This window comes from Embiotoca jacksoni, unplaced genomic scaffold (genome assembly GCF_022577435.1).
Source record: "Embiotoca jacksoni isolate LCO1_2020_lvr unplaced genomic scaffold, fEmbJac1.0.p SCAF_9, whole genome shotgun sequence".
Lineage (NCBI taxonomy): Eukaryota > Metazoa > Chordata > Actinopteri > Embiotocidae > Embiotoca > Embiotoca jacksoni.
In genome coordinates this window covers 3,722,067-3,742,993 of record NW_027185447.1, presented here as the reverse complement: position 1 = coordinate 3,742,993, position 20,927 = coordinate 3,722,067, and the positions used below count along the sequence as shown (strand labels likewise).

General features: G+C 40.6%; 1 protein-coding gene across 9 annotated transcripts in view; it reads right to left on the bottom strand.

Moving 5' to 3' along the window:
- LOC138192804 (potassium voltage-gated channel subfamily KQT member 2-like) overlaps window positions 1–20,343 on the bottom strand; it is a 31,081-nt gene extending 10,738 nt beyond the window's left edge. For 5 of the 9 annotated variants that reach the window (XM_069140471.1, XM_069140472.1, XM_069140474.1 and 2 more), the window contains exons 1-10: window positions 19,861–20,342; window positions 7,582–7,672; window positions 7,378–7,504; window positions 6,864–7,039; window positions 5,422–5,547; window positions 5,102–5,212; window positions 3,300–3,395; window positions 3,098–3,192; window positions 2,397–2,456; window positions 380–409 (exon numbers count right to left, since the gene is read on the bottom strand). In XM_069140471.1, coding sequence (XP_068996572.1) covers window positions 380–409; window positions 2,397–2,456; window positions 3,098–3,192; window positions 3,300–3,395; window positions 5,102–5,212; window positions 5,422–5,547; window positions 6,864–7,039; window positions 7,378–7,504; window positions 7,582–7,672; window positions 19,861–20,159 — 1,211 coding nt within the window. In that variant the 5' untranslated portion in view covers window positions 20,160–20,342. Of the gene's footprint in view, window positions 1–379; window positions 410–2,396; window positions 2,457–3,097; window positions 3,193–3,299; window positions 3,396–5,101; window positions 5,213–5,421; window positions 5,548–6,863; window positions 7,040–7,377; window positions 7,505–7,581; window positions 7,673–19,860 lie in introns of all 9 variants that reach the window. The other 4 variants (XR_011177834.1, XM_069140469.1, XM_069140473.1 and 1 more) reach the window with 1 other exon arrangement.
- Between the last annotated feature and the right edge of the window lie 584 nt (window positions 20,344–20,927).

Here is a 20,927-nt window from a genome sequence, read left to right as displayed (position 1 = left end):
TGATCAAATTCAAGCAAGGCTCTTAAAGTGTTCGAAATCACTTTTTTCCTCGGGCGATGCTGAAAGCTAGAGTATCAAAGAACAGCTTATTGGTGCATATTCAATAAAGCTGCTGGTTGGGAGTGAGGCCAAAGAGAGCTGATCTTTGAGCACCATGTGAGCAAATGCAGCATGACCATTCTTGAAGGAGGCGCTCAGCACACAGCCGCGTCCATGTCTGAAACCACAACACTCAAAACTTGTCGCTCGCACACAGACGGACTGTGCACACACTCCCCCAAGAAGAGTGCCTCAGTGGCAGCTCAATGCAGAGTTGAAGAGAAGCCAAAGGAAGGTGAGGTGAGATATACAAAATATAAAAATAAATCACATCACAGACCTTGGAGAGGTTTCTGTCTGAGACTCCTTCCTGTGAGCAGAAAAGACACAAACTGTTACACAGCCATCAATTATACTGCAAGTCATAATTAAAATCACCCCATGTTGTAGAGTTGAGTTCAGGAGGGAAAACCAGAATAGACAATGAAAGTAGCTGTGCTGTGAGAAATAATATTTTAAAGCCACTTTTGGAACTTAATACCCAAAATATGGACACATAAGAAAATCCTTTTCTGTTTAAACCTTCTATTACAACATGTTACCTCTTGGGTGCAGCAGAAACAAGCTCTAACAGTTGCCTATTTACATATCAGATACTGAATATTTACTACTGAGCAGCAGCATTCAGTCGAATTGAGTTTATGTGTCTTTTAGCTTTTAGTTTTTGGTCTCCACTGATTTATGAGAACTATCATTTTCTTTAGCAGATAAATGCAGCGCTAAGGTAACTGGATTTGGCCGAGAGGCAATAGTATTGGTAGTCATGTAGGACTTTGTGGCTTTGAGCAAAGATAACGTTGCCAAAGTATATAGGCACAAGTCATAATAGATTAGATGTAGATTAGATGTAACTGTTGAGCCTTCCCGAGGTATCGCAGGCTTAACTGGAGGAAACACCAGTGAACAGAGGTGCCCACTTGATAATCCCAGAGAGATGCTGCACACTCTCACCTTGTTACTGAGGCGTTATTCGAGATAGTGTCTGACTTGGGTGTATGAGTAATGTGGATAGTTACACTAAGATGATAAAATAGCAGCCTGTGAGTTAGCGAGGCATTTGATTGGTGAATATAGGTAGTAACATTGAGCAAGTCGATCTTTGACATGTTGTTCTGCAATAATATGGCACTTTGTGTGTTAGTTAATCATACTAAAATGTTTTCTGCTGAAAATATTCATCTTCTGCATCAAAAAATTTAGCTCTGAAAGCAAAACAAAGCAGTAAAGTTGCAGGCTGGAAAGCCAAAAACATTAGACGAAAACTGAGAGGGACTATAGCATTTGCTCAGTGTACAATTGCACCATCGTTTAACTGTATATGTGTCCTTAGGCTGTATATATATATATATATATATATATATATATGTCTATTTATGTCTTTTTCTGTGTATGTACATTGAGGGCAAGTTACAACCAGAGTCAAATTCCTTGTATGGCTAAAAATACCTTGCCAAAAAACTGATTCTGATTCTGACTGCAGAGTCAGGTCTCCCTTCACATACTACATCAAAGTTTGATCCATTGTTACTATAAAAATACTGATTGAAGTCAATTAAATCACTATTAATCTTTTGGCTTCAAGGAGTCGAAACTCCACAACAAGTTAAAATGTTTGACACATTTTTTATGTTTTTTTCCATAAAGTTTTACTGAGGAGTACTCCTTAGTCTTCACAAACTTTTAATTTGGTCTTTGGCTCACTAAGTGCTCCACTATGTTCACCAGTGTCGTGGTCACAGGTTCATGTTTGGGCTTTCATTAATTGCTAGTCTAAACAGGCCAATTTGAGGACAGAGGAGAGCATTTCTCCTGGTGACCATTTGCTAACCTAAATGAACGGAGTCCAACGGTGAGCTAAGTGCAGGGTCGGTAACAGGAGAAGAAAACCAGGGTGAAGCTGGCCCGAACACAAACAAAGTGCAGGGGGGAAGTGTGAGAAGCTCACAGGCAGTTCAGTTAAGGCCTGCAACCTTTTCTTATTGTAGAGTATTGGTTTATATTTTGACCTCTGCTTAGAGATAATCAACTAACAAATTATTTTACCAGCGCTATCTGTTTTCAAGCACCAGATACTTGGTAGTTTTCTGTAGGTTTGTTACTACAAACACACATTGCATAAAATTATTTAAATATTGTTGATATAACACTGTATTAAATATGGATGAGATCTTTTTCAGAATTACTGATTCATTGTCATTGTCATTATCATCCCTATTATCAGCCTCATGACATCATTTTCGTCATGACACCATGCAGTTACATCATCATCTTGGTTACTCTTCGTGTCATGTTTCTACCTGAATGTCTTGCCCTTCAGATTCCTCAGCAGGTCCAGCTGATTCAGGGGTGGAATAAGTCTGGGAAAAGACAAAGAGCATTTTGTCAGTCTATCACGATGGTTCTCACAAACTCAGTCTGGAAAGGTTAAATCTCGCCTTTGGGGCTCTTTCAAGCTAATTGCATTTAGTTTGGCAGTTATCCGTTCTGCCGGTCGTCAACTTTTCACCTCAAATTACGACTGGAACAAAAGTGAACGGGAAGTCATTTTCAAACAGAACAGACATCTTTTTACTTCAGCAATTTGTGATATGAAAGATCAAGCATTGCCGCTTATTTGCTGATTCATACAGCCGGACAGCAAAATGGGTGGTTAATTCCTCAAAGTGGCCGAGGGGAGCGTTTGTCTTTTGAGCAGCTTTTCAAAGAGAGAGTGTCACTGCCAAGACTCATCCCCTCTAAAAAAAAAAAAAAAAAAAAAAGCCTTATTAAAGCAGAAAGTGAAAAGCCACACCAGTGTGTGATTCTTCATGACAGACAGCAGCATCTGATCTAACAAAGGAGTCCAGAATACAATAAGAGGAAGATGTTCTTTGGGGTCAGCTTTCGACTTTGGCTCTCAGTTTTAATGAAGATGGCAGAATGTGATATCAGAAAACAGTTGTATCTCCTAAAAACGCTGATTAATGTGCAGCATTATTCAGCCAAATTAATCAATTACCTGTACATTGGAATGGCTACAGTCTGCTCATAAAAATCCCAAGTGCACAGCAGATCTGTACGGGAAAGGTTGGTAGCATAAAACCTCCAAGCACCCTGTATAAGGACAAACAGAAGTATTTTGTTTATCAGGAAAACAAAACAGATTATATTTATTGAATACATACAGGGTGTTGTTCTTACTGTTTTCTTCGGACACATACCTGGATGAGGCCTGCAGCAGGGTTACGTCTCTTCTCAAAATGCTTCTGCCTGTGCTGCTCTTGAACTTTGAGAGCAAAGCCAGAACCCAGGATGCCCTGCACACACACAGAGAGCCCATAATGAGATCAGAGACCTTTATTGACCTCAACTGGCCTGGAGGACGAATTGCAACAACAGCAAGCTGTCTCATCTAACAGTGTAAGGCCTCTTCAAAACAAAGTCCAGAGAATTCATCCAACAGAAACATGTAGAAAAAAAGGGAATATCACACATTCACATCTGCAAAGCCTCAAGGTAAAAGAGCTCTGAGAGAAAATGCTGATTTTAAATGCTGCGCAAAAGTAGTGTTTCCTGTTAACTGAGTGCTGACACAAGAATTCTATATTTTTTTGTGTGAGCTGCTTCCTGAAAGCTGACTCATGTTTCTCATGTAAAACACCCAACATTTAACAGCAACTGGCAGATGCATCAGTGACTGAAATTACAACAGCGAACAACAGTTTTATGAATGTAAAGGGAATAACAAAGTGCATTTTTATGTCTGGTTGATTGTTTGTTTTCTTGCAGTCAGAGGAACCTTTTAGTTTTCTTCTACAGTCTAGATATAACAAAGAACAGATGTAATCTGTAAAAAGAGATGAACTCAGTTAGAATGATTCATTTTGTGATTTATAAGATCAGAATGATCAAGACTATATAGTCCTTCACATCCTTTTCCAATATACAGTGTATATATATATATACACACACACACACATTTATAACAACAGACATTTCATAGCAGCAAAAAAACACGTGTATATATTAACATTGATAATAGCTGAATCCTATTTAGGCACATAATTGTCTTTGTATCCACCTTTTGCCTCCAATACTGACTCAAATGAAAATGGTAGCCTATGTCACTGCTGTCATTTATTTAGAGCACCTGTATCTGTTACAAATGCATTTACCAAAACATGTCTTACATGGAATAATTTGGTCTGTTTGTTACAAATAATAATTTTTTTTTTTTTGTCACTTGGTGGCTGCAGTGCAGCAAGCAGCAAATTAAGCACTGTCATACTATATAATTACTCTCTAAAGCTAATAGCATGATAGCCAGCAGTTGCCAAAGCATCAAGCAGACGGAGCAACATTCACATTCATGTGCTAATTCTGCTTGTGTTGTGACTTGATGAATGCAAGTCAAATAGTCAATTTTAGCTCTGTTTTGGTCTCTTCCAACTCCTGAGGGAAACATCTCTTTATCAGGTTAATGCTCCACTATGTTCACCAACTAGTAATTCATATTGTCTTTCAGCTGATTGGACCTGAACCTGTTTCAAAGATGAAAACAACTAATTGTTTTGTTCAGAAACAAGGTTAATGAGAGCAGTGAGAGTGAACCACAACAGTGCATTGAAAACAATGAGCTGAAAGACACTAAAAACTAAGTAGAGTTGGAAAGAGCTCTCAGTTAGTCACCTCCTTACCTCTTTGACCATAAATATAGCAATAGGAGTATTGATTAGGGGCACTTTAAATAAATAGTTTACCATATTTGATATACATTAGCATGAATGTGTTACTGTAAGTAGAAATTCTGAATCCAAGGAAGAGCATGTCGTAGAGCTGTACGTACAGTTTCTGAGGTAGATGCAGAGTTTGTAACATCACATTGATGAGCACTTAAGAGAACACCATGAATAGAGATTAAATGAATACAAATGAGGATCTTCCATATCAGCACTTCTAAGAGTCTCACTCTTTCGCTGGTGACACTGGGTTCAAAGTGCTCCTGACAAGCCCACATACTTACAGCCGGAAGTGCAAAGAAGGCCACTCCAATCATACTGAAAGTGGCTGCCAGCAAGCGTCCATTCCAGGTTTTGGGTACTTTATCACCATAACCAATGGTGGTGAGAGTGATCTGGGAAAGAGAATAAACTAATGTCACTGATTTGTTTTAGCACTGTGCTACAGGTTGTATATAGTTAGTGACAAAAGCTTTTAAAAAATGAGGGAAAACTGGGAATAAAATGAACATCACATCATCACAATATGATTATTTCTCAGTACTGTGAAGTGGACAGCATAAGGTGACCCCTATAGATCCTTCTTTTTTTTTTTTTGTCTTACCAGCCCCCACCAAAGAGCATCAGCATAGGTCTCAAACTCATCATTCGACTCCTTTTCCACAGAGTACACCAGGAATGAAGCCAGGATGAGGCAAAGGAAGCCGATGTACCACGCTGTGATGAGCTCCTACAGAGAAAACCAATAGGGTGAGCAACAGAGCATCAGTAATATTGTGTCATCCTGGATGCCTTGCAAAGAGGGTGATGTAACCTCTATCAGTGGGTGAAAATGGTCTCCATAATAATATTGGACATGATTATGTGAGGCCTATGCCCTGTGCGGCACACCAAGTATTTCATAAACATCTTTATTTCCCTCAGCTCCACACACGCTGCAGACACACTGTCTCTCCTCACATCGACACACACGCACACATACATATTTTCCACAGCTTATTAGTGCAAGCAAATACTTCTATTTCAAAGCTCATTAAAACACTACAGAGAGAAATAGGCTTCCTCACCATGACAGGATTACTTGGAGGAGACACTACTGGAAAGATTGTGTCACCGAAGTCACACAATGGAAAGTAAAAGATTGCTTTTAGCTTAAACTGTGGTGGTTAAAACCCCATGTTAAGATCTCATTAACCAGTTTAACAACTAGTCTTGGATATGAGCTACTTCAGTCACAGACTGGAACTCAATTTCACTTAGTTAATGACACACCATTACTCAGATTTGAGGTCAAACTTTACACTTATATTTAAACCTGATCATCTGGTTGGCGAACAATTCACCAGTTCTTCATGTTGACAAAAGCGATCCAAGTCTATCCAGGACTGTAGCACAACGATGATGATATAATCTAATGCTGCTAAGGAAGACTGAGAAAGGACTCTTTAAAACGGGACAATAGGGCAGCATTTATGGTATATCTATACAGAAATGTTGCTAAAATAACTTCTTCAGATGCCATGGGATGTTTTAAAAATCCTAGTTATGCCCTGGGTTCTACCTGTCAGGCAAATTTTTGGCTGCCTTAGCTTGTATCCGTTGAGGTTGGGCTGTGAATGCAGAGTCGACTCAGTAAAAACATCAGTGAAAACAGTACTTTCACCTCCTCTGCTGGGTTGAAAAATATGTGCTCTGTATTTCCATCAAAGATGAGTCAGTAAAGTGAAGGTAATGAGGGTCTTGCAAAATGTTCTTGATCCTGTCTCTCTCACAAAAGATGTTTCCAATCATAATGGGACCAATCAGACTGAGCAAAGGATCAGATTGTTTAATATCAAAGTGCTGACTGGTGAGAGGAATGTGAAGACTTTTTTTATGAGGCCATATTATAGTACTGCTGTTAATTAAAAGACAAATTCAAGGTAGTGATTTTGACTGCAGTGGAGAACAGATATAGTTTTAATTGTTGTACATAATGTTTAATAATGTCCAACCTTTAATTACACAATTTAAACTACAGACAAAACCAAATAGTGTCATGATCACCTTGCTGTGGGCGTAGACTACAGATCCGAGCAGCTTCCAGGTGCCTCCGCGGCGGTCCATGCGCAGCATCCGCAGGATCTGCAGGAATCTCAGACTCCTGATGGCCGAGGTGGCAAAAACATTGCCCTGAGATCCAGCTGCCAGTACAGACACTGAGGCGATCAGCACCATGATGTCTGGAGAGGGAAGCAAAACTCAATAACAGAATACAACATACGTATAGAGGCACGGGAAAGCCGGCAATAATATATCCGTGATCAAATCAGCCTGAATTAACAACACTTAACTGTGCACGGTGGGGATCATTTTACTTGTAGTCTGAAGGTTAAGCCAAGTACTTAGAATTACAATTTTCACTTTCAGAGAACGTATTGTATCCTTGCTTTTTTACACACCCTCCTTTTAAGAATGTAAGGTTCAGAAAAACACAGCAACGTGTCTGTTTTATGTTCCTCTGACAGAGCAGGGTGAGAAACTTCAGGCAGCCAAACTCAAACCAACCCAGTTTCCTTACCGATGACACAGAAAGGCTTTCTGGCAAATTTTAGCCTCCCTCTCCATCCTCTGTATCGACAGCAGCAGCCGGCAGCCCATATCCTTACAATGTACTCCACTCCAAACACCACGATGGTCACAATTTCCTGTGGAGGAAACCAGTTAACCCTGTGACATGAATGGATATGCAGTAGAGGCTTAACACTAATCAAATGATACCTACCAAAATGTACAAGGCACTCTCTGAGCTATTTTTGAACTCTCTGATGGTAGCGAAGACTGAGAGTATGAGACAAGAGAAGACCAGGAGGAAACTGGAAGAGATAAGAGAGGCAGAAAGAAAGTTATTGCTTTTTCTTTGTAGCCTGTGTCGCTGTAAAACAGATAGGGTGTTTAATATAGTATATTCAATGATACAGCTGCCTTCATTTATAAGAAACACACAAACATAGCACCCGGGATGTCAATAAAAAGATTTCTAAAGGAGTTTTACTTCTCGCTGTCAGGTCGGTTAAACCACAAAATCTACATTTTGTTCATGTGTGTTCTCGTCAAGACACCTGTCAGTCCAGCAAAGACAACACCAGACATACAAGGGAAAAATTCCTTTAAAAAAAAATATAAAACCTCTTTGAAAAGTGTTGACAAGAAAAACCTGCATTTTGCCTGAATGAACAGAATGAATCTAATTTAGTTACATAAGAAACCTGAAGTGACCCTGTGGTGAACATGTTTGCACACATTGTCAGTAAATCCACAAGACTGTGAGTGTGAGTAGAGAATAGCATCAGCTGACACTGCCTTCAACCTGCCTACCTGCGTGCCAAGTCTCATTAGAGTGGGTGAGTGTTTACAGGATGAGCCAATCGATAGCCCTTCACTAGAAAGACAAAAACCTTTCCACGTCCTCCTGACTGCTGTAATATTGCTTTCTGTATTTCTATGAGAGTCAATGTAAGAAGCAGTGATAACAGAACTGTAACAGTTTCAGTTTCCCATGTGTCGTCTAATCTTTCATTCGATCTGTTTTTGGTTTTCTTTTTTTCCTGTCTTTTGAATCTTCAGTCCATCCTCTCCTACCTGCTCTGCTTCTCCACCCACCTCTCTGCCTACCTGTTTCCACTTTGCCATCAGCCTCCTCTGTATGTACAATATAATATATACCTTCTGTTCTTCCGCACTCTTTGTCAGCTTGTAGTTTCTCCTAAAGTAATTCGTAGTGTCTGTATTTTTCAGCCTTCCGGTTTCTAGTTTATTTCATGCCTCTTTCTGAGCTTCAGACTCTGCATGAGCTCCTCTTTGTGTCTTGTTAGCCTCTTGTTTTGTTTTTTGTAACACTGACTATATCTTTATGGGCAGAAATATGTGTCGGTAGAAACTGAATTTGAATAAATTTGAAAGAAAAATGCCCTTTTAGTGGATGTACTTTTGACGGGCTGTTAGTAAAGTTATAAAGAACAGTGTACAATGTGCAGTAGTAACAGTTACCTGAAACGTTTTCTACTGCCTCATCTACTAAGATATACCCACTCAGGTATCTGTTGCTGTTTGAAAAAAAAATAGGTTACAGTCATTGCAAAACAGTCGAACACAAGCAGAATTATATTGAATAAATGATTATCAAGGTCAGTCGCTGCACCTCTGGTAAAATAATGATGAATGATCACAAGATGTGAGACAAATCAACAAAATACAAGATAACTTTGACTCGGATCATTTTTGTCATTTGGATGCCGCCAGTGTTTACACCAAGGTTATGCCATTGGTGTCGCTATAAACCTTTTTCTTATACAAGGCGCAATTAAAAAGTTGACAGACAGCTTGTGTTGCGTGCAGATGGGGCGCGGCACCGCGACGTGCACGGAGCGCGGCACCGCGACGTGCACGGAGCGGGGGAAATTATGCTCTTCATTAAATCGCGCCGCACATATGGTCACAAAAACGTGTGTAACTCAACTGCTCGTGTTTTTTTTTTTTTTTTTTTTTTTTTTTCTCAACATAACGTGAGAGACTCGGTAACAAAGCGCACAGCTCCCCCTGCTCCGGGCACGTTACTGCGCCGTGCTCCGTTATAGCGTAGCTGGAGCTGTGAAAGGAAGCTCTGTGGATCTGCCCTCGATTGCTCTTCCTCAAAGACCCGGACGTGTGAGACGCGAACTGAATCTGAATTTCATGAACTGAATTAGAAATGTGAGAACTGAATTTAGAGAGTTTAATTTTCAATGACATTTAAATGCGGTTTCAAAGCCAATTCATTCAAATTCAGTTTCAAGTTTATTGAAATTCAGTTTCAAACAAAAAAATTGAATTTAATGTTGAGATATTAAAATTTTAAAGCAATTATTCAAGTTTTGCAATTCACCTTCAAATATAAATGCTTCAAATTGAGTTTCTACTGACACATAGGTCTTTGTCAATTAAAGACTTTGTTTTGTTCTTTAACCTGCTTTGTGCTGTACATTTGGGTCCACCAGTCTTAAACCCACCCAACAAGAACTGTTTAGGCTTGGACAGTGGTGATGCCTCCACATCCCGATCCTCAGACTGAAGCAGGTAAAAAACTGATCAAAGATGTATAAAACGTAATTCCTTTGAATAGAACAGATAAGCGATGGTCTGATGTGTTGAAGCAGACTGATGTGATTCTGAAACACTAAAGAGGTTTGGAAGAAAAATCAATTGTGCGCTACACACTCAGAAGACTGGCTGAGACCATCAGACCAGCAGCTCATTGGACAGAAGATAACATGTGATCTGAAGAGGCCGAGGCAGGGCCGACCTGACCTCAGGGACTCTCTTTAGGCACGGTGGTGCAGTGGTTAGCACCGTCACCTCACAGCAAAAAGGTTCTGGGTTCAAATCCGGTCCTGGGCCTTTCTGTGCGGAGTTTGCATGTTCTCCCTGTGCTTGCATGGGTTCTCTCCGGGTTCTCCGGCTTCCTCCCATCATCCAAAAACATGCACCTCAGGTCAGGTTACCTGGCGCCGCGCTAGTGGCAGCCTGCTGCAGCAGCTCCCCCCTGAGAGCCCCCCTGCTGTAGTGAAGAAATTTCCCCTCGGGGATTAATAAAGTGAATAAAATAAAAAAATCAAAAGATCTCCTGGAAGAAATCCAACGCAGAGTTAATGGAGAGAGCCTGATGAAACTCAATACTGGGGCAATGCAGGATTTTAAAAGACGCAGTCGCAACTTACATTAATCGGAGTGGAGATGTAGAATGTAATGAGGACTTTCTGAGCACAAGATCAGGTGTTACAACTTACATCTCACGCTACAATATACAGTGAGATATAACCTTTGCTCTGAAACAAGAATCAGAAATATTACAGTGCCTAAGATACAATACACTGATGCCACTTGTGACTTATGCCATGCAGTCATATCTATATAAGGCCTATAAATAAAGATTTTATTTTGCTCTCCACAAACTCTTTGGTAGGATATCAGCCTCTTTAGCTACAGAAACATCCAGCTATCAGCTACGGTTGCTATAATTTACTGTGTGCCGGACAGGTATACAGCTACCTTTAATGACTGGAAAAGAAACCGATGAGAGCAGAGCTCGAAGGCCAAAAAACAAAACAACCAGCTAAAAGAGGCAAAAAAAAAAAGAATACTCAGTAGAGCTGAGAGAAATCTTGTTGGATTTATCACTACAAGAGACACCTTTCCATTATTAACAAGCATTTAATCCAGTATTAATATGAAAAATATTGTTTGGTGCAGCTTTAAACATGTTGAAGGGGGTCATCGTGACAAAATTGTTCATATAGGGCCTGTAAGGAGCTAACACCATGCTTAAATCACAGACTGGACTATTTGAACTTCTGCAGTCCAAGAACAAAATTATTACCTGCACCATCTCTCAAAACTGATGAAAACAACCTACCCTGGGTTGAATCTTGCACTGAGTATATTTAAACCAAGGTCACATATCTTTGTCACAATTCAACAATGGAAAGGACCCAAACGCACCACACTGAGATGTGAAGTAATTACTAAAAATACAAAACAGGCAGGTGAACACAATACAAAGAAGATGAGAGTCCAAAATCCAAGCAGGGAACAAGGCAGGCCAAATACTGACCAAGAACAAAACTCAAGGAAAACTAATGTTACTATTGCTGATAGTTTTGACTTGAAACAACCCTAGAAGCTCTAAACACTGCACTTTGATTTAGATCGCTAGCTGTGGTATCTTAGACTAACTGGGCTTGATGTGTTCTGACAGTAAAATATTCATTAGCTCAGAAGCTGCAAATATCTTAACTCTAAAAAATACTAATGTAACATGACGAATTTGTTTTCTGTTTTAATTTTAATATAATTTACCAGGGTGGGAGGGGGCATTGTTTCCCTATTAACATTTCCTTCCAGTAAGCTTTAACCAGACATTCCTAACTCCCTGCGTAAATTCAGAGCGTATCTGGCATATTAGTATCGTCACATTTTTCTGTTTATCCATTTTTTTATTTACGTTGACACGCAAGTTCATCTGAGCTTCTGCTTTCTGTTCTGCTTCACTGAACCCTCATCACCCCTCATCAAGGATCCTCGCCAATGCACCTTGAATAATAATATTTTAAGTAAAATGTTTATGTCCTCATTACTGCTGTAGCAGTTTCCGTTTTGTCATATCAAACTCTTGGCAGTGTCCACTGGCCGTCAGCCAATCAGAATGAAGCAGCAGAGATCAATGGTGTGTAGAAACAGTAGAGTGAATGAATAAGCTTTTTTCATTTCTTCTTCATGATATTATTCATCACTTTCCATCAAATGCATGATGCGTGGCAACAGAAAGCAAAATAATCTCTTTGCACTTTCAGCTGTAGCCACACCCGCTCTGCAAACTTCACTTTGTGAAGTCAGACTGAGGTCATTCTCTCTCACATCTACAGCAAATGTGGGTTTTTGGCATCTCATACAACATTGATGGCCACAGCAGTCAAAGCTTGCTTGTAAAACAGCTTTTCATGCACTGAAAAAGCTTGTATTACATTATGCGTTAAATTTGCAAATTTTCATTATACAGCAGATTGGATTATTAAATCTATGAAAACTGCTAAGAGCCTTCTCATGGATGTACATTAAAGTTTTGTCAGATTTTATTAGTTTAAATTAGAAATACTGTACTGTTCTCATGGTGTTCTTGTGAATAGTTCACTAAATTTTGCAATGTTTTTATTGGACAGGTTGTTCTTTTACAAGTGGTTGTTATAGCATCATGAACAGATAAAAAAACAAACACTGATACGTTTTCTGTTGTTCGGCTGATTGAATTTGTTGCTTGAATGTAGCCTCGAAACAAGACAGGGATACCACGCGTGGCTTCCCTGTCATTTTCACTCTAGTGTAGCCAGGTGGCATATTTAGGTCAATCAGTCAGTCAAGGAGTCAGACACTTTACATCTTGTCATTTACAGATCTTCGACTTGTCATTTTGATTTCACTGTCTGAAGACCGATTGCTTCAGTAGAGTGGAAATAGCTACGCATTTAGCTTAGAGTTCAAAACTAACTGCGTTAATCACAATGGTACCTTAAAGAAATTGTTCCTGTAACCTTGTCGTGAGGACATCTGTGCTAACGTTGCAGGCAAAAATTTCAGAATGACAAGGCACGCTGCAGAGAAATTGTCCAGCACAGAAACCATAGTATGCTGTTCATTTTCCTGTTTTGTTTTGACAGATATTCATGTGACATCAGTCTTATCATCTAACTCTCTGAAAGCAAAATGGTGAATTATTCCTTTAAGTTTGTTGAAGCGTTTATCCAGAAAATACAGTCTGATACTGAAACATGTTACAAAAGCAATAAATCAGTCTTTAACTCCATGTTGTACCGATTGTTCTGAAGTAAATCGGATCCCTTTCACTTCTAAAATACACACTGAACTGAAATTTTGTGGACAAAGAAGCTGGCTGGCTGCAAGTCTAATTGGAGATTAGTTTATATGCAACTTTCCTGACCTTGCCAAGCTCATCAGTACCTACTAATGAGGACACTTGCTGATAAAGGAGGGGACAGAACCTGCCTCCTGAAGCAGTCAAACAATTAACTCCTACAGATAGGCTACTCTTCTGTCCATCCCCTCACCGTCAGTAGAGTGAGGCTTTTGAAGATTCATTTATATCTCCCTGTCATAATGTACCCTACATGGATACACAGAGCAGCTCATGGTTGTGAGTCCAAGTGGGAGACACAGTCAAATATATGAGGTCTTGTTCAGAGATGACCTCAAACAAGCTCTGTTTGACCACAAAAGCACTTCTAAACATCATTCATAGTTTCTTATACGATACTAACAGCGAACTTGTGCTGAGTTTCTTGCCAAGAAACAGTTTGACATTTTAGAAAATAGACTTGTTTGCTTTCTCACACAAAGTAGAAATGATTTTTGCCTCTCATGGCTGTAAGAAGCGACATACTAGTAGCAGCCAGATAGCTTAGCATGGCATAAACACTCGAAACAAACTCGCCTGGTCGACAGCGAAATAACCACCCACACACAAACCCTCTTATACGGAGGTTATTGTTCTTTCGCTGATTTTTGTACAAATTAAATGAGGGAGATATAAAACGTTAGTTTGTGTGCTTAAGAGGTGATTGTAGGTGGCAGTTTTCCTGTCTTTATGCTAGAATGCTATTTATGTTTAGCCGAGCATGCAGACATGTAACTAGCTGTAAGAAAGGAAATACACGTATATCTCACAAAGTATTTGTTACATAATGTATGCAAATTGTCAATGTACAGTTCAGAGCAACAGACAGATGATCAAATAAGACTGTTAGATGTCCAGTTGGATTCGGGCCTGATCGGGGTCCAAGGTCCCCTCAGCTCCTGGGTGTCAAAAGAGTTTTTCGTTGACTTTTAGACAGAAGAGACCGGAGCCAGAATACAAGTTAAAGGGTTTAATCAGCAGTTGATTAAACTTGTACAAGAGGAGCGTTTTAACAATGCACCGACATCATGTGGTTACAGAGTAAAAGGCTCAGAGTATGAGCGTTTACAGTCAGCATTTATATGTCTCTTGTGGACGTGGTCCTCGTCGACTCAGACGATACATTTCTCTTCAGGCCGAGGCCTTGGCCTTCATAATTATCTCTTCGATAAAGGGCCTGTTATTGACTACTTGATGAAAATAACAAGTTGCACAGCAGTGAGCCATCTCTACACGGGCACAAAGAGTTGCTCAAGGACGTGTCTCCACGTATTTTACCATATAAAAATGAAATTCTTATAACACTGGCTGAGAGACATTTTCAGAGCTAAAAGACACGATACACCAACAAAGAGGCACAAATGGACCCCAAAGAGATGACACATTTATAATCATCTCTTTCAGTCTGGGGGTTTTCCTCATGGTTTTCCTCAAGAAATGAGAGGTGGGATCTTTTTTTGTACCCATCTTCAATCACTGTATTTATAGTTCACAATTATAAACTATAGTTTTCATTATATTGGTCAGTATCATTCATATTTAAATTATTCAATGCTACTGGTTTACTTTCTGAAACTATACGCGCTGCAGCGTGTACACGAAACCACACACGGCCATACACAGCTCAATTTATACAGCATGTTGTCGGCGGTACCTCGTCCACAATAAAACCAGAGAGAAAATCCTACTCCTTCTTGCGCTTGACAAACAGCCGCAGGCAGCAACACACACACAACATCCACTTGTTGCCAGAGAGATCCAGACAACATCACTAGCAACGTGACTGTTGATCAATCAAGCTGAGGGGGTTGTTGTTGGATGAAGAAAAACCTGCATTTCTTCCTGAGCTGCAGATAAAGAAACATTGATTTTCCCCGCTCAGCACATCATTGCCCACCCAGACGTACCCATCACGCTAAATTTAGACTGCGACAAACTCAACGAGAGCAAATAAGGAAGAAAGGTTTTTTTTTCACTAAGCAAATAGTGCCTGTGAAGACCATGTGCCAGTAATGCAGCGTCCACTCTGTGGAGATGTTTGAGAATGATGACGGCTCCGGGCACTATCTTGTAGAAATACTACACTAGGTAGTCTGCTAGTGTAGCTGCCTGCTGTGATTGTGTTCCTCATGAGCCTCAGAGCTGCAGCTGCTTGCTGAGCATTCACAGCAGCCATTAATAGGTGATGCTAAAGAGGTTTCCTTGTTTTGGAAAGAGACATCTTTAGTATTTGCATGCACAGAATGAGAGGTACCCTGCAAAAAATATCAAGAAAAAACATCCTGGCAAGCCTGCACTCTAAACTAATGTTTCCAGAAGCTTTATGGAGGTTTGCCAACTATATCAGCAAACAATGTGATATACAATTTAGCTGAAGCCAGTTGAGGCAATGACATAAAAAAAAAAAAAAAAAAAAAATAGGACATTTAAGGGACTTTACAATCTCTTGGTTTAAATGCAGCAAACCTCGAATTAATGTGATATTGAATGTAACCGCCAAGATAGGTGACCTGTGTTAAAAAAAAAAAAAAAAAAACTATAGCTAGAGGCTAAATCTGTTTACCCATGCCACATGCAACGTTATAAAATAATTATACGAGTATTTCTTAAAAGCTGCAGTAGCTGGTACGACAACAGAAGCAATCACATGCCAGCTCCTATCACGCCAAAGCATGTCACGTTTAGCCTCGCCAAGGACTGAAAAGTACACGACCAACCTGTTCTCAGCCCCCAGGGTATAAAGAGTGATAAAGTGTGCTCAGGTCGGTCAACATTAAGTTCTTTTTTAGTGACACAAGTTACTGAGTATTTAACTTTAAACTCACTCACGTACTTGCTGTACTTACTTTAACATAATCTTTTCCTGTACCTAACTACGTGGTTTTCGGTGGTTAAACCTAAGGCACCTTATTTTTTTATCGCCTCAATGAGGCAAAACATGATACCGATGGGTGTTTTACATGTATGTTTTTTTATGATACCAGGTTACATATAGCTACCAACCCACTGACCCTTTGAGCATTGCTTGTATTTTTGTATTAAAAGCTTGTAGTAGCAACAGACTGAACTGGTCTGCCTTTGTGCCTCTCTACAGTGGTGCGTTCACCAACTGACACGTACGGAAGCACATTTAAGCAGCAATGTGATGACTTTGCTTCAATACATATGAAACTACATTGTTGGTGAGTACAAAACTTTGAACTGAACTGCATGAGGTGATTCAAAGCACAGTACCACACTGCAGGCAAACCCTTTCACAAACAAACAGCCATGTCATCCATTGGAGAAATATTTGTTATAGCTTGTCTAAAGAATTCTATAAAAGTTGTTTTATTGTGTAATGTGGCCCTGCATGTCATAACTGTCGTCACAACATTGTGACAAACTAACATTTAAATCTATGTAGCTTTGGTTGAACAGTAGCCACTGTGGCTACAAATGACATCAACAGGATGATGATATAAATACAGTGTCACCAATCTGACTCAATATTTTCTCAATAATGTTTATCTAAAATGTGATAACATTAGTAACTATAACACAACAGGGAATCACCAGACCAAGTAAAGCTGTAGTGGAAAATCCCCTGAAAGTGTTGATTAAAGCAAAACTGCATTTTATGGGGGCTCTTGTTTCAACAATAATAAATATTCAAATATCCTGGCAGCATATTAAGGTTTCTCATTAGAACAGCAGCAGGACACTTCAGTGTCATCCGTAGCCTGGCTAAAGGACTCCGACTTTCACCCCTCTTCTCCTAAAACAGACCATTCAATCACGTCCCTGTAGCTTGGCAGCCAGCATCTGTCTGCTTCTGTCCTTGCCTTATTTCTTCCTCAGTTTGTCTTCAGCTAGCCAGCTCAGCAAAATAGTGAATAACTGGACCATGCCCTCAATCTGTCTCTCTGAATCACTTAACAGAACATTTATTTATTTTTCACTGACTGATCACCTTCTAAACCCCTCTGCTCACCCTCCTCTCTTTGCAGTCTTTTTCGTTCATATACATCTGTTCCACTTTGGTGCAGAACTCAGAGGCCTTTCAAGTCTCGCACACAATTGGTGCTTTCTGCAAGAGGACACAGTAATCAGGCTTCTCTTGAAGCTAAACCAGTGAAGATATCAGAGCCCCGAGTTCTGCATCAGAGCAGGAATATGCAGTTCCCACAGCTTTGTAGGGATCAGTGTTGGCTGCAGAGAATCAGCTGTCTCACAAGAATAAAGTCTTTTTTTTGGTCCACTGTCAGAGTGTCCTTTGTGGCAGAATTTGTCAGCAAAGAACACAGACAAGTTGCATTTGACAAGATGCTAAAGCTTTAGATCCTCAGGAAAATCCTTGACAGCGGATCACTGCGTCTCTCCCCCTTTAACAGATGTTGGACCAACTACAGAACTGACGGGGAAGAGTGGCCTTGGTCTCAGACAGCTATAAACAAATAGAGGGAGAAAAACAGAGAGAGAGAGAGACCGGAGGCAGCAACACATAGAGTACTCTGGAAGTACTCGTGTTCCTCATATTGATCATTCACACGCAGTACAAATAAGGCCGCAGAACAAAACACCTGCCCGACATTTAAAAAAAAAAAAAAAACTCACCAAAAAGAAACATCTGTTGTTGAAGCGTTACATTCTGCCATTCTGTCCTCCTCAATTCAAGGCAACTGTGTCACTTTGTTTGCCAAATTATTTTTTAGGAGCAGAGTTGAAGAACAGAATTAAACATGGAGGAGAGGGGAAGGGGAATGGGGGGGGGGGGGGGGGGGGGTGACTGACACATGATAGTTTTATAAATCATCTGGCTGGAGGCAAAGGGTTGGGAGATGAAATGAAGTGTGGTCACTATGAATAATGTACAAAGCAGACACATGGAATAAAAGGAAGAGTCATAGTGACACTGCATAGACTCTTTTGCAGGATAGATGCATATTATGGGAATGTATGTGCATAATAGTGTGACGTTTACAATCACTTTTCTCCAATCAGGTTTCTTGTGTTCGGGCGGAGTTCGACACAAATTCACAACTTTCTAGAGGATTCCTATTTTAGAAAGCACTGACCCTGTTCTAACTAGGCTGCTTGGAATAGCTTGACTCCGAATGCTGTACAATACAAAAAAAAACCCACTTTTGCATAGGAGTCACTGGTCAATGAACATCCCCCAAAAAGCAAAACAAATGGTGAAGAAGGCATGTTAGTCAGCTGCTGTAGTATTCTGTTAATATTTTAAAAGTACCCAGAGGCCCTGTGCGAGTGTGTGTGCCGCTTCACATCAAAGCGCAGGCCATCCAGCTGTCTCAGGGGAGTCGATATGCTGCGCACAGTGAATTCCTTAATGTCTCTTCACCCCCTCACTACCAAGCATGCAGTATCATTGGAGGGATTCTGGGATGGCTGGAGGGCGATTCAAGACGCAGTTGACCCACTTTTTCATTATAGTTATGGGCAGAACGTGCACAAAACTACTGCACGTCACATGCAATAAAAGAGAACTCCATTGATTTTACACATCGGTTTACTAGTAATGAGGTGCAGATGGTGCAAACAGTTGTCTGCTGTCTCAGACTGAAAGGCTGCATTACAGACAGGGAGGTTGGGTGATTATGAAGCTAGGAGGATCTAAGTATATGTGTTGGTTGCATTGTGGGAAATGTAGGATCAAAGTCTGGATATCTTGGCATCTGCCCTACAAATTGTGACCATAAAATATCTCGCAAAGCTCCCAACCATACAGAAAAATATCACTAAATTGCTACAGCACCACTTCAATACAGAACAGTCAGGTGATTTTTGTTATCATGGTTCTCTGAGTGCTGATCACTCTCCAGAGATCCCAGATCATCAACTTGCATATTCATGATGGGGGCATTCGAGTTTGATATTAACTCTTTGCCAGACAATGCCTTGCACATAAAGGCAAGAAAAGCAAAGCATCATGTTCCAGCAACAATAAGTCATCAGATTGTCTGGTTGTTGGGTGTAAAAAACAGAGCATTCCCTTTTGCTTACACACACACAAACACACACACACGCTATTCTGTATGTGGTAGAGTCCACATCACTGTGCAGAGACGGACTGCAACGTTAATTAGTGATAAAGCACTGAGGCGGCCCGGAGCTGTCCACAGACCACGGTGCTGAAACCTGCCGCAACATGCTACTGTATGACAACTCCAGTGAATAGAAAACAATAGTGTGTAAATGTGAGCACATGCCAAACTTAGACTGTGTTACATCATGAATACATGTCAGTCATAAATGTCACTAAGACATGAGTTGCAAAAGCTCAAACAAGGAGTTATAGTCGGAGTTCTGCAGGTGAAGTGATAGCCATCCTATATTCAGGCTGTAGCAGCTTGGCAGCAGGACAGACTTTAACCCTTTAGTGCGCCATCAGAACACGGATCATCAATGCAGAACGAGACCCACCAGCTGCAAAACTCCACAGCAGCTCATCTAAAATTATGACACAGTATAACAGCAGTGTAGCCCCAAGAAGAAGAAAAAAAAAAGAAAGAAAGAAAAAAAGGCCACGAATCAACATGAAGCACAAACAGCACTTACACATAAGCGTGGTAGATGAACGCCCATCCCCGCGGTCTCTCCAGCGCATTGTAAAGAAAATTCTGTAGTTTCCGATAGCTGGCATTTTTCTTCGACGGTCTGGTTCTCCCGGCGGAGACGCTGGACCTCGGTCTGCAAAGGATGCCGCTCCGCTTGGTGCTTTCCGAACCCGCAATGAGCAGCGCCCCGTCTCTGCTGGATTCGGGAGCCCCGGGATCCAAACCAACAAACCCGACTTTGTGCTTCTTCTCTCCGGCTTGAGTTGGGTAAACCCCGCCGTTGAGAGATTTCTTCACCATTCTAAAGTGGAGACGAATCTGACAAGGAGTTGTCCGTGCCCTTGCCGCGGGGATGCATCACCGGCGCTGAGGGGTGTGTGCTGCTGGTGAACGCAGTCGGTGTCGGTCCCCCCCTTGAAAACCAATTGCAATAACTATGCGAAACTGCACCGTGTATGCTCCTGCCTTAGCCCCTTCCGGCTATCTGAGACACACAGCAAGGAGGAAAATGCCCAAGAATTTCATTCCAGTCTCATCACTTATTCGCATCAGTAATTTAGATACTGTCTGCAATTATTTAATGGCCAAGAAATACATAGTATAAAATCAAATCAAATTCAATGTCTTCTTCTAGTGAAACAACATCTGGTCTGGGTGGTCAAATTGGAGCATTGGAGGGAGGAGAGGACATATTAGTGTCTTATTCTAACCATTTATCCTGAGATAACCTTTCATCCTCTCCACTCAACTCCAGCACAAGAGAGAAGCTGCAAGGAAGGTTTTCATTAGAAGATGCATGTTCATGCAATATTCATCTGCGCAGCTTTCTTCAGTGAGGGTAATGGTCACCAAAAACTATGTCAAGCTATCCTTTAAGGTTCGCAGTCTCTCAATGAGAAGCCATACAGGACCCTGAGGTACCCGTCAACATCAGCAAGACTTAAAACACAAAGATGGAAAATCTCAGCAGCTTTGCAAACATATAAATGTACATTTCAATGTGAAAGATCAATTTGCAGAAACCTGAAACTGAAAGATGTCTAAATAATGTATAGCAGTGTGTTGTGA